The sequence below is a fragment of the Sus scrofa genome, chromosome 8, assembly GCF_000003025.6.
Source record: "Sus scrofa isolate TJ Tabasco breed Duroc chromosome 8, Sscrofa11.1, whole genome shotgun sequence".
Classification (NCBI taxonomy): domain Eukaryota; kingdom Metazoa; phylum Chordata; class Mammalia; order Artiodactyla; family Suidae; genus Sus; species Sus scrofa.
The window spans coordinates 101,423,671-101,435,905 of record NC_010450.4 but is presented as its reverse complement, the minus strand read 5'-3'; the positions used below and the strand labels follow the sequence as shown (position 1 = coordinate 101,435,905).

At 39.6% G+C, this 12,235-nt stretch overlaps 2 protein-coding genes across 4 annotated transcripts in view; one reads left to right on the top strand and one right to left on the bottom strand.

Annotated features, from left to right (window-relative positions):
* Positions 489-12,235, top strand: part of BBS12 (Bardet-Biedl syndrome 12) — an 80,527-nt gene continuing 68,780 nt past the window's right edge. For 2 of the 3 annotated variants that reach the window (XR_002346426.1, XM_005658913.3), the window contains exons 1-2: positions 5,880-6,028; positions 10,838-10,900. The gene's annotated coding sequence lies outside the window, so the exon portion shown is untranslated. Of the gene's footprint in view, positions 652-5,879; positions 6,029-10,837; positions 10,901-12,235 lie in introns of those variants that run through there. The other variant, XM_021100697.1, reaches the window with a different exon arrangement.
* On the bottom strand, positions 2,154-5,710 carry LOC100622849 (centrin-4). The gene is made up of 5 exons (XM_003361972.4): positions 5,561-5,710; positions 4,182-4,328; positions 3,666-3,794; positions 2,882-3,019; positions 2,154-2,692 (listed from the first exon to the last, which is right to left on the bottom strand). Exons 1-5 carry the CDS (start codon positions 5,561-5,563, stop codon positions 2,603-2,605), a joined length of 507 nt encoding a protein of 168 aa, XP_003362020.1. The 5' UTR covers positions 5,564-5,710; the 3' UTR covers positions 2,154-2,602.

Genomic DNA, 12,235 nt, shown 5'->3' with positions numbered 1-12,235 from the left:
TTTCTATAAAATATATTAAGTGAAAAACATAAGATATATATATATATATAGTATGCTATCATTTGTGGAAAAAATATATTAATAAATATATTAATATGCATATGTATATATCCTCTGCAATGATTTCTTAGAAACTGGTAAAAATAATTATCCATGAGGATAACTGGGGTGTGAATGGTAAGGAGACTTATTTAGAACTTTTCAAACTTGTTCATGTGTATTTTTAAGTGTATTTCCCACTTAAAAATATGAATCTTTTAACAACTTAAAGGCCATAATTTTCACATATGAAGCATATTTAGTAGGTATACTTTTGCTTTAGCCTAGGAGGAAATGCTACATAATTAGAAATTAATACTATGAAACACTAAAGAATGTTCATAAGTATATGTTAATCTAGCTTCAGAGAACAAAAACCTCTCTTGTGCTGACAAAATACTTTAGTCTTCATTTCATTTGAGCTAAAAATAAATCAGCTGGGGCAACTAAAGTTACATTTTCTACCAGCTTTTCTTCCTCTAAAGATCATTGGTTTTAGGAAGAGTTTATGCCTGGCAAGTGGCGTCTGTTGCCTATTATGAGGAGCCCAAGTCTGAACACTTCTGCCCACAGTATCTTGGTATCAAAGTGGCTGAGGAAAACACATTGTAGGTAAGTACTGGCTGGAATAATGCTTCAGGCATAGAGAGAAGAGACAAAAAAAAAAAAGGGAGGGGGAGTTCCCTGGTGGCCTAGTAGTTAAGGATCCAGTGTTGTCACTGCTATGGCTCGGGTTCAGTCCCTGGCCTCGGGACTTCTGGATGCCACGGGCGTGGCCAAAAAAAAAAGAAAAAACATAAGGGAGTTCCCATTGTGGCACAGTGGAAACGAATCTAACTAGGAACCATGAAGTTGCAGGTTCGATCCCTGGCCTCGCTCAGTGGGTTAAGGATCCGGCATTGCTGTGAGCCATGGTGTAGGTTGCAGATGTGGCTTGGATCCTGCATTGCTGTGACTGTGGAGTAGGTTGGCAGCTGCAGCTCCAATTTGACCCCTACCCTGGGAACTTCCATATGCCACAAGTGCAGCCCTAAAAAGCAAAAAAGGAAAAGGAAAAGGAAAAAAAAATGAGAAGAGACAGAACAAGATCAGATCCAGCAGAGAGCGTCAGTTTCCTATGGCCAACAGGTTCTTCCCAGGAACCAACAAGGGGCAACTGTCCATCTTATGCAACAGACGGACCCCATCCTCTCCCCAAAGGGAACAGATAAAGCAATGAGGTTGGCCAGGTGCCATATATCACACATGCTTAAGCAGAATCAAGAAATACAAATTGAGTCTGTAACAGGGAAAGATATTCAAAGACAAGGCGACAAATCAGAAGCAGCTATAAGGATTCTTTCTCTGGGTAAGGAAGTATTCCAGGCCAGAGGCCCATTCTTATGCAGCCCAGTGGGGGGTCAAAACACTGAATGCTGGAGACTGATTTTCCCATCAGTTTGGCTCTTTCATAGAAACAAAGTTAAATTATAAGAGGAATTATATGAGTTAGAAGATATACAATTATCCTGAGAGTTTTTATCCACAGGGAAACAGTATAATGAAGAGTAAAGTTATAAAATTTAGAACCCATATTTTATTTATCCATCTATGGGCAACTAAGCAATTTTTAAATTTAAGCTCTCTGAACTTTGGTTTTCTTATATGTATTAAGATGGAGTTCACACCACCACTTCCAAGTTGTAATACAGTAACTGAGATAACATACGTAAAATCCCTAGCACCTGTCCTAGCACACAGGTATTAAATAAATACCAACTTGCAGGGTCAAATATATGGGAAATTTGGGTGATATCAGTGCTGCTTTGAATTTCTTTATAAGAAAATTAGCCCTGGGGAGTTCTCGTCGTGTCTCAGTGGTTAATGAATCCGACTAGGAACCATGAGGTTGTGGGTACGATCCCTGGCCTTGCTCAGTGGGTTGAGGATCTGGAGTTGCCGTGTGCTGTGGTGTAGGTTGCAGATGCGGCTGGGATCCCATGTTGCTGTGGCTCTGGCGTAGGCGGGCGGCTACAGCTCCGATTAGACCCCTAGCCTGGGAACCTCCATATGCCGCGGGAGCAGCCCAAGAAATGGCAAAAAGACAAAAAAAGAAAAAGAAAATTAGCCCATAATGAAGTTGTTAGGTAATTTATTTAATACTTTACATATCTGGATAACTGGTTAAAAAACAAATGTTCATCAGTTTTTAAAGGGTTGCACAAAAGGAAAATAATACAGAAAGTAATGGCTTGCTTGCCAAATTCATTTGATATGGAGCCAATTTCCTTAAATTAAAAAAAAAATCTAAGTCTTTGGACCCTGGGGCTCTAAAAATAACATGTGGGATTAATACTGTTCTTGGATTCTTGCTTCAAGAAAATTATTACATTTGCTTTGTTTCTTGATGCTGTAGATTTAACAACATATTGTAGAGAGACGTAAATTCTCACATGGATTAGATATCAAGAAACCAATTTGTGCATTTACATTAAAAACTGAAAATGAATCCATTCAAATTATTATGGAACTTCTAACAAATACAAATTTGTTAACAACTTTCCAGAGGGAACAAAAAACAATATTAATAAAGAGTAGTCTTTTTCATCATTCTCAAAAATTCTTCCTCGTTTATTTCTCCATCCCCATCGCGATCAGCTTCATCAAGCATTTCCTGTAAAATGAAATGTAAATATATGTGAAGTCCATTAAAAAAGAATAGTAATATAAATGAACAAATACATACTCTAAACCAAATTTTCTTTAAAATATATTAATAAAGTAGGAATATAACTAAAAAATATATAAAATTATACAAATTATAATTGTATATGTGTAAATTATATTTACAAGTAAAATTTACCTGAAGTTCATCATCTGTTAAATTTTCTCCTAGTTCCTTAGCAACCCTCTTGATATTGTTTAGTGATATGCTTCCTGTATCATCATCATCAAATAATTTGAAAGTCTTCAGTATTTCTTCTTTTTCATCTTTTTCACTCTTTAAAAGCAGAAACAACTAAATATCATTAGTCTTTCATTTCTTTAGTCAGTCAGGCTGGATGTGTAGGTCTTTGAGGTCTAGAGCAGCAATTATAGCAGGTAGTTGAGCTCTGACTGTATTTACAGCTCTGACTTTTAATCATTATTCCGCTTTACTCACATCTGCCCTCAAGGCATTGAAACTCAGGGTTTATTGAAGTAGAAGAGCCACAAGGTGGTAAAGAAAACATGTCTCTTATTAACCTCAGTAATTGAGCTCTATTATCAAAAATGTAAGCTCCAAGAGAACAGAGGAGTTGCCTCATTTATGCTCCCTAGGATAGTGCCTAGCAAAAATAGGCACTCAATAAATTGTTTGCTGATTTCAAGTCTTAAAAATGCTGGCCCCATTCTCTCTATCCAGACATATATCCTTATTATTTCCTAACAACAACAACCACAAAAAGCCTCTTCTCCACAACTGGACAGTCTTTTTTATATCTTGAAGACATCTTTAATGTTGTTATTCCTATCTATCTAAATCCTACCCATGTTTAAAGACCTAGTTCCAACTCTTCCTCTATGATTGCTGCAGCCAAAAAAAAAAAAAAAAATGTAGAAGGCTATTGCTTATATTTCATGGAAAAACAAAATCGCTACTATACCATTTTTACACTCATTATGGCAAAAAAATCTTCAAAACCAATGGTGCCGATTCCTTCTTTGTCAATTTCAGCTATCAATTTTTTAATTTCTTCTTTCTTTGGTTCAAATCCTAAGGCCCTCATTGCAATCTGAAATAGAAAACATAAATTATAATACACCACAATCTCATTCCTAGTTCTTAAATTACCTACTAATTGCCTGATTCTTTTTTACTATGGACTAGGCTTAAACCTAGAAAGTCAAGTCAGCAGGCTTAGGTTCCAATCCTCCTGTACCATAAGACATCACTGTCACATTCTGGGCTTTGGCCCGTTCACTCATAAAACAAGAATAAAATGCTTAAGGATATATTGTTTTGTTAGTGCAGGCCAGGTATGTATACGGAATGGGTAAGTGTCTGCCCTAAAGAGACTTTAAATCAAGCTTCCAGAAAGCTACTGTTAAATATTTAAAGATTGCCACAAATCAATGATAGGGTTTTTCAAATGTTTCAGAATTAGAAGTAATTTCAGAACCTTCAATTCTTTCACATCTATAGTTCCAGACCCATCAACATCGAATAAATCAAAGGCCTCTTTAATTTCTTGCTTTTGGGTTTCATTCAATTCAACTTTTGCTGCTCTTTTCTTCCATTGGTCTGAACTTGTGCGGTAGTTGGATGCCTGTAATAAATACACATGTGGGTGAAAGATAAACTGTGGAACTAGAAGATACCAGAACCAGAAGAATTAATGATGAACTAATTAAATATAATAAACATATTCAAGTATCCTATTCCCTACCATATAAAGACCTTCAAGAAGTTTCCCCCTTCCCTTTTCTAACATTGGTGCTTTTAGTTATTAATATCTTGCTGGAAAGCGTGGTTCTTTTTTTTACCCCGTAGGTTTTACCTTCAGATTCAGACAGTGCCTTCTGAGAGGGAGAAGAGGCAAAGAAGACATGCTAGAACAATAGATGTTATGTTGGAAAACTTGGCCTTACTTGGTATATCTGAAACGCAGTGTTTAAGGCATATTTACTTTCATCTATGCCTATATGTTTCATAAGATCTGTTTATTTTGTGAGATATGGTTGACATAATATCCTTTCCCGCTTTCTCTCATACTTTTCTATATTGCAGAGATTGAGAAATGAAAAAAATACATTTTCCAGGTGAAAAATTACTCCAGGGATCTGGTTAAGAATAAATATTAGACCAATTTACAGTATCCAGGGAAGATGGAGGTCATCTTCCCGCTATTTGCCATTTTCTGCTGGCAAGCAAGGTCATAGAATTAGTCTTGGAATTCTTCTGAGGCCTCATCTCAGCATCTTGTCTCCAGCTCTGGGGTTGAGAAGTAGTGGCGACAGGGACTCCACGTTCCTGTGTGTCCAGACGCCAGCCTCACGGGTGTTAAGAGTTGGCTGTGGGGGCGGCAGATTCTTCATCTCTGGACTTTCAGATACACTGGTGCGGTCCGCAACGCCATAGTTCCAGGCACAGAGGTCTTGGCCCGCCCCCGTCAGGTTTTCACAGTTCTGTATGTCTGTCCTAGAGGCCCAGGCCCTCCAACAGTTTTCAAGCATCTTACCCTCCATTTCTGGGTGAAGAGTGGTTTCTCTTTCCAACACCGAACTCTAAGTAGACCGTTGGTATTAGCAGTTGATGGGGTTGAGGAGGGAAAAAATGAGCTGGAAAACAGTTTTTCTGGCCCTAGAGCCACGAACAGTGCGCCTCTATTCAGCGACAAGAGGAGGGTAGTAATATACTCGAGGGTCATGATGAAAAGGCGAGTAATACATTTCATAAACTAAAATCAACTCTATTTCCATTTTAAAAATAAATTGCTTTCTTGCTCCGAGGATAAACTTCATCCCCAGCCCTAGTAAGGTGTTACAGCCCCGCACTCACCATGTCCCCAACCGCCGCCCTCAGGGGACCTCCCGGCTTCACCCGCCTGCTGCGCAACCCAGCTCAAGCAGTAGCCTTCACAGCCAGCCAGCCGTTGCTATGGCAGCCTTCGCAGACCTCGCATTCAGCCCTGCCCGCTTAGGCTTGCCCCACTGATTGACAGTCGTTCCATCCAATGGTCAGAAAAGAAGCCCTTAAGGCCGGCCCCCCTCTCTCTAGTCTTTACCAATAGCTTAACGCTCTTCCGTTCCCAGCCTACTGTTAAGCGGAAATTTTCCCTCTGGTTTCTTAGCGACCAAGCCCACTGGCCCGCCCCACTCGCCCCGCCTTGCGCTTGCGCAAAATCCTGGCCTGGGAAGGAGGAGCTTTGGCCACAGTTGCTTGGGCGTCCTAGCGCCAGACAGAGCTTCCTCTGGTGTTGAGGAGACGGGGACTGGAGCGTCCCATAGGGATGGAGAAAAGAGCGAGGTTAGTAGCGAGGTGCTTCCACCAACTTCTAAGTCTTGAATGGAGACATTAGGAGACCTTGTTTGCTTTTCTGACCTCTTAGGGCCGGGGGGAAGAATGAGACTTTGGGACCTGTGGGCTTAGTGAATTGGTACAGCTTTGGTTTACCTTCCGGCTGGATTACCAGAGGCGGAGGAGACTGCCCTTTCCTTGCCCCGCTGGACATCCCTCAGGCTCCACAATTCCTGGGGCTTGGCCTTTAGCCAGTTAGCTCCTCCGTGGTTCGCCGGGATTCTAGCAGGGTAGGCAGCATTTATTTATAGGAGGGGGCGTGGGGCGGCGCTGTGATCAGAAGGCAGTGGGCTTGGGGGCAGGACCCGTCTTGGAATGCACATGAAGTCTCCCTGCATAGGAAGGAGTTTTTACCGTGTTGTAGCGTTTATTTGCGGGGTTGGACTTTGGAGCCACCCATAATCACTATCAGTCTTTTCTAACCCCCAGCCATTCCATTGCCTTGATCCCAAAATTTGGTCCGTTTCTCAACCATATCCAGCATAGATCCGAACTGTAGTAGCCTCATAATCCAGTAGAGATTTAGATGCGCATTTAACTGCTGCAAATCAGAGCAAATTCTTGTCTAGAGGGCCAGACTTGCTGGTTCTGCCCAGTGGTGCATCTGGTCAGGGACCAACTAAAGGATCAGGGAGAAGGACTGGGATAGCAAGAATGAAGAGGTAATAGTCTCTAATGCTTAGTTGCTTAAATATCAGGACTTTTTTTTTTTAATGCCTCTTATGGTGCCTTCTCTAGAGTAAGTGCTTAGTTTTCGAAACAAATATTATACTGTGTTCTCCAACAATGGATTCAGGAAGAACATTAATTTTTGCCTAGTCTTTTCCCTCTCTCCCACTTATCTCCTTGAAGGTAAGGCAGGAAAAAATGTGCAGAGTACATTCTTGAAGAAGTGTCCCAAATCACTTTTCTTCCTTTAGTAAGTAGAAACATGGCACATTTTTCAAAACCATCATGCTTTCTGGTTCACATTATATCCCAGGGAGACACCCAAGCATTGCAAACATTGATTAAAACAAAAACAAAACAGGAGTTCCTGTTGTCGCACAGCGGAAATGAATCTGACTAGGAATCATGAGGTTGTGGGTTTCATCCCTGGCCTCGATCAGTGGGTTAAGGATCCAGCATTGCTGTGAACTGTGGTGTATGTCGCAGATGCGGCTCAGATCTGGTGTTGCTTTGGCTGTAGTGTAGGCTGGCAGGTGTAGCTTAAATTCCACCCCTGGCCTGGGAACCTCCATATGCTATGGGTGCGGCCCTTAAAGAAAATAAATAAATAAATGAAGAAGAAGCAAACAAAACAAAACTCATTAGGGTTCTGGAAGATAGGTGAGGTCATTATAACATTAGAAGTGATTTTTTTTAATATAAAGTTACCTCAGTAGAAATTAAAATGATGCAAATTCAGGAAATTCCTTTTGTGGTTCAACAGTAACCAGCCTGACTCTTATCCATGAGGATGTAGGATCGATCCTTGACCTTGCTGAGTGGGTTAAGTCAGGATCCAGTGTTGCCATGAGCTGTGGTGTATGTCATGGCCATGGCCTGGATCCCTCCCTCATTGCTGTGGCTGTAGCTGTGGCCACCAGCTGTAGCTCACATTTGGCCCCTAGCCTGGGAGCTTCCATATGCCACAGGTGCGGCCCTACAAAGCAAAAAAAAAGCAAATTCAAGATAGTTTGTGAATTAAGTAAAGTATTCATTTGATTATAGTATATTGATTTTTCAGGCCATTAATCTCACTGAGAAAGTTGCTTTTGATTAGTTTCTAGGACATATACTTAATCTTTGTTACTAATATTAAAGGGAATTGGAGACCAGAAATGAATAATGGCCAAATATGTATAAACAATTCTAATGTTTAGGCACTTGTGGCAATTAAAGAGCTGAATAGTGTGTTATGCCTTTACATCACTCTATGATTTAGGCGTTTGTATTTTGGGATATTAGCTTATAGTGAAAATGATTTTTTAAACTACAGACTCAGATTGAAGTTTCTAGGTCTTGGGTAGAAAGTACTCAGTCTTTACAAAAATATGAAATAAAAAAAAGAAAGAAAGTACTCAGTCTTGAAAAATAGCTGTTACTAATCTAGTTTTACTGTAGAACATTAATAATAATGATCTGGAAAAATATTAAGCCCATTAGCACTTTTTTTTTTAGCACTCTTAAATCCACTAAATTTATTTAATGCTTTCTACATATCATGTACCATGCCAACTTTTGGGTGAGTTCGAAGGGAACTGGGTGTAGAATTATAAAGATGAATGAAAGCAAGGAACCCGCAGAGTAGTGGGAGAGATAGGCACAGACATAAATGCAGTGTTTTTAATTGAGGGTGCTAAGGGCTTTAGTAGTACTCTCTGGGGCATTGGATGAGGCCATATCAAAAATGTGGCATTTGCCTTCGGTCATAAATATAGCATTTGCCAGGGTGAAGAAAGGATAGTATATTAAAATTACACTAATTTTATAGCATGTGTATATGGCATGTGCCAAAATTAAATACAGACGAAGTTTGAAATAGCCCAAGACTTTTTCCTTTTGCTCTAAATTCTCTCTAACTTCTCCACTCATGTAGTGATATCTTGTGATTGATTGATTGATTGATTTTGTCTTTCGTCTTTTTAGGGCCACACCTGTGACACATGGAGGTTCCCAGGCTAGGGGTCTAATCAGAGTTATTGCTGCCGGCCTACTCCACAGCCACGGCAACGCCAGATCCGATCTACACCACAGCTCAGGGCAACACCGGATCCTTAACCCACTGATCAAGGCCAGGGATCGAACCTGCAACCTCATGGTTCCTAGTTGGATTCGTTTCCACTGCGCCACAACAGGAACTCTGATATCTTGTGATTTAAATATAGTATAGAAAGGAAATCATAAACAGAGTCTCTGACACCTGAAAAAAAAATGGGCATATCCATATTAAGAGTATAAACAAAGCTCAAAAGAAAGCAGAAAGGCTTAGATGTGGGCAATGAATTGGAAGATTCTGTAAAAGAGAGTGTGGATTATTATCATGCTGGATAGAGGGGCAGCCAAAAGGCAATATAGTATAGTAGTTAATAACATGGGACTATGGCATTAAATAAACATGAGTTTTAGTTCCTCACCTTTTACTTACTAGTCATGAGATTTTTTTACTCAATTATTCTTAATTTTCTATGTAATTAAAATAGGTTAATTATACATAGTTGTGTTAATTATAGTACAATGATGGGTTACTCATATTTTTGTTGCAAGGACTATATTACATAATGAATGTAAGCTTCCTCGTATTTAGTAAGCTCCCCAAATATATTAGAAATTAAAAAACCAAGGAGTTCCCACCATGGCTCAGCAGTTAACAAACCCAGCTAGTATCTATGAGGACGCAGGTTTGATCCCTGGCCTCGCTCAGTGGGTTAAGGATTCAGTGTTGCCATAAGCTGTGGTGTAGGTCGAAGATGCAGCTCAGGTCTGACATTGCTGTGGCTCTGGTATAAGCCAAACGGTAACAGCTCTGATTCGATGCCTAGCCTGGGAACCTCCATATGCTGTGGGTTGTGGCCCTAAAAAGACCAAAAAAGAAAAAGAAAAGAAAAGAAAAAACAAAAGCAAAAAGCCAGTCTTGTCTTTTCAAGCTTATCTTTTCAAGAAATTATTCTGGAGCAACTGGCTATGCAAGAGAGAAAAAACAAGCCTTACTTCACACTGTTTACAGACATCAGCTTAAGATGAATTAAACATAATAGTTAAAACTAAAACAAAAAGAGCAAAGTTAGAGGACTCACACTTCCTGACCTCAAAACTTACTACAAAGAGTAATCAAAACAGTATGCTCCTAGCTTAAGGATGGACATATAAATCAATGAAATAATAATGAAAGTCCAGAAATAAACCCGTACATGTGTTGCCAAATGATTTTTGACAAGGTGTCAAGACCAGTCAATGGGGGAAAGAATAGTCTCTTCACTGAATCCAAATTTGATATCCAAATGCAAAAAAAAAATCAAGTTGGAATCCTACCTCATACCATATACAAGAATCAACTCAAAATGTATCAATTAATTTAAGATATGAAAAGATAAAACTCTTTGAAGAAGACATTGGGTTAAATCTTTATAACTTTTTTTGGTGTGTATTTTCTAGGGCCACACCCATGGTATATGGTGGTTCCCAGGCTAGGGGTCGAATCGGAGCTGTAGCTGCCAGCCTACACCACAGCCACAGCAACATGGGATCCCAGCTGCATCTGTGACCTACACCACAGCTCACGGCAACGCCGGATCCTCAACCCACTGAGCAATGTCAGGAATCGAACCCACAACCTCGTGGCTCCTAGTTGGATTCGTTAACCACTGAGCCACGACGGGAACTCCAACTTTTAGAAAAAATAAGGAGGAGTTCCAGCTGTGGCACAGCAGGTTAAGCATCCGGTGTTATGTCATTGGTGGCATGGGTTCAATCCCTGGCCAAGGTAAAAGATCTGGCATTGCCACAGTTGTGGTGTGGGTTAAAACTCAGATATGATCTCTGGCCTGGGAACTTTCATGTACTGTGGGTACAGCCGAAAAAGTATAGAATACCCTTTGTACTCAGGGGTAGACAAAACTTTAAAACATAGAACCCAGTAACCATTGGGGGAGGGGGAGGCAAATGAACTGGGAAAATAGATTGCCAGGCATTATTAAGGGCACTTGCAGTTAAGAGTCCTAAACATAAAATGACACCAGTCAGCATGGCTGAGTGTTTTTTTCTGTTTATTTTCAGCTGCCCCAGGGTAAGCATGAAATAGACAGAGCTGAATTTCATCAGGAGTAGTGGCTTTGCAAGGTGAGTAAGACGAACCAAAAGAGACAAGGGTCTTGAAGGTGTATGTGCAAGAGAGTGATTGTAATAATTGTCAATGGGAATTTAAACTGGATAAGTAGAGAATTGATACAATGGGGTGGAGGACAACAAAGATATGATGAGATCAGAGAGCCTTAAGACTTGTTGGGCTCAGGATTGTTGGAATCTAGAGTATATGGTGATCTTGTCTAGGTGGTATGCCTGAATATATCAAGAATTTTTATTTTACAGAATTGAACATTTCGCAAAAGAGGTTTTGAAGCTGTGTTCAAATAATTTGTTGTATGTTTTCCTAGACTGTACTGGCTTTTCTCCATAGTCCTTGAAATCCTTTGGGAAGCTACTCTTGAGCACTAGTTGTGCTATAGCTTCCTGCTGATGCTAAGATGTGTCTCGAACTGTGGTACTCTTCAGCTTCAAGGATGAGTCTAGGTATTATTGAAACAAATTTACCATTGCTGTGGTCGGTATTAGAGGAAAAGCAGAACTGTGAGAGTCATTTGCTCTTTGATATTTTGAATTTAAAGGTTGTGATACAAATATACTTGAATAATTATAAAGCCTTAGAGTTGGAATAAAAGCATACATTGTCTTCAGTTTTAATTCTAGTACCTTAAGAGCTCATGTCTCACAAGACAGGTTATTTTATTATAGAGAGCTTTTCATTTAGTGGGTACTTTGTTTAAAAGTTCTTTTTATTGGGCGAAGGCCTTTCTCTTATAACTTCCTCCTGTTGGTTTTAAAGGTGAATTCTGAAATATTATGTGGAAAAGTCTAATTTCTCATGAACTTCCTTTTAAGTAATACATCCCCCCCTTTATATTCTGATCAATAACCAAATCCATCCTTTTAACCTTCATCCTCTACCACACTTCTCATATAGAAACCATGGGCTCTCTGCCTCCAATGAAGCACTCATCCAGTCAGTTCTCTACACTGTTATCATAGTGGTAATATATCCAAAATACTGCTACTAATAATAATTTTAATATTATTTAATTTTATATTATAAATTGATTATTATTATTACAAGTACTGATAAAGCACTATCAGTGTATGAGGCACTGTTCTAAATAGTGTACTCATTTACTCCTTACAATAACCCTATGAAGTAGATTCTGTTATTATCCTCATTTTTCAGGTGTGGAAACAAGGCAAAGAAGTTAAGAAACTTGCTGAAGGCTGCACAGCTAGTAAGCATTAGAGACAAGTTCAAACCCAGACCTCTAGATTCAGAGTATGTGCTATCAAACACTACACCAAGCTGTTTCTTCTTCATATCTCCCACCCCCCATAAAAACCCTTCTATGGTTCCCA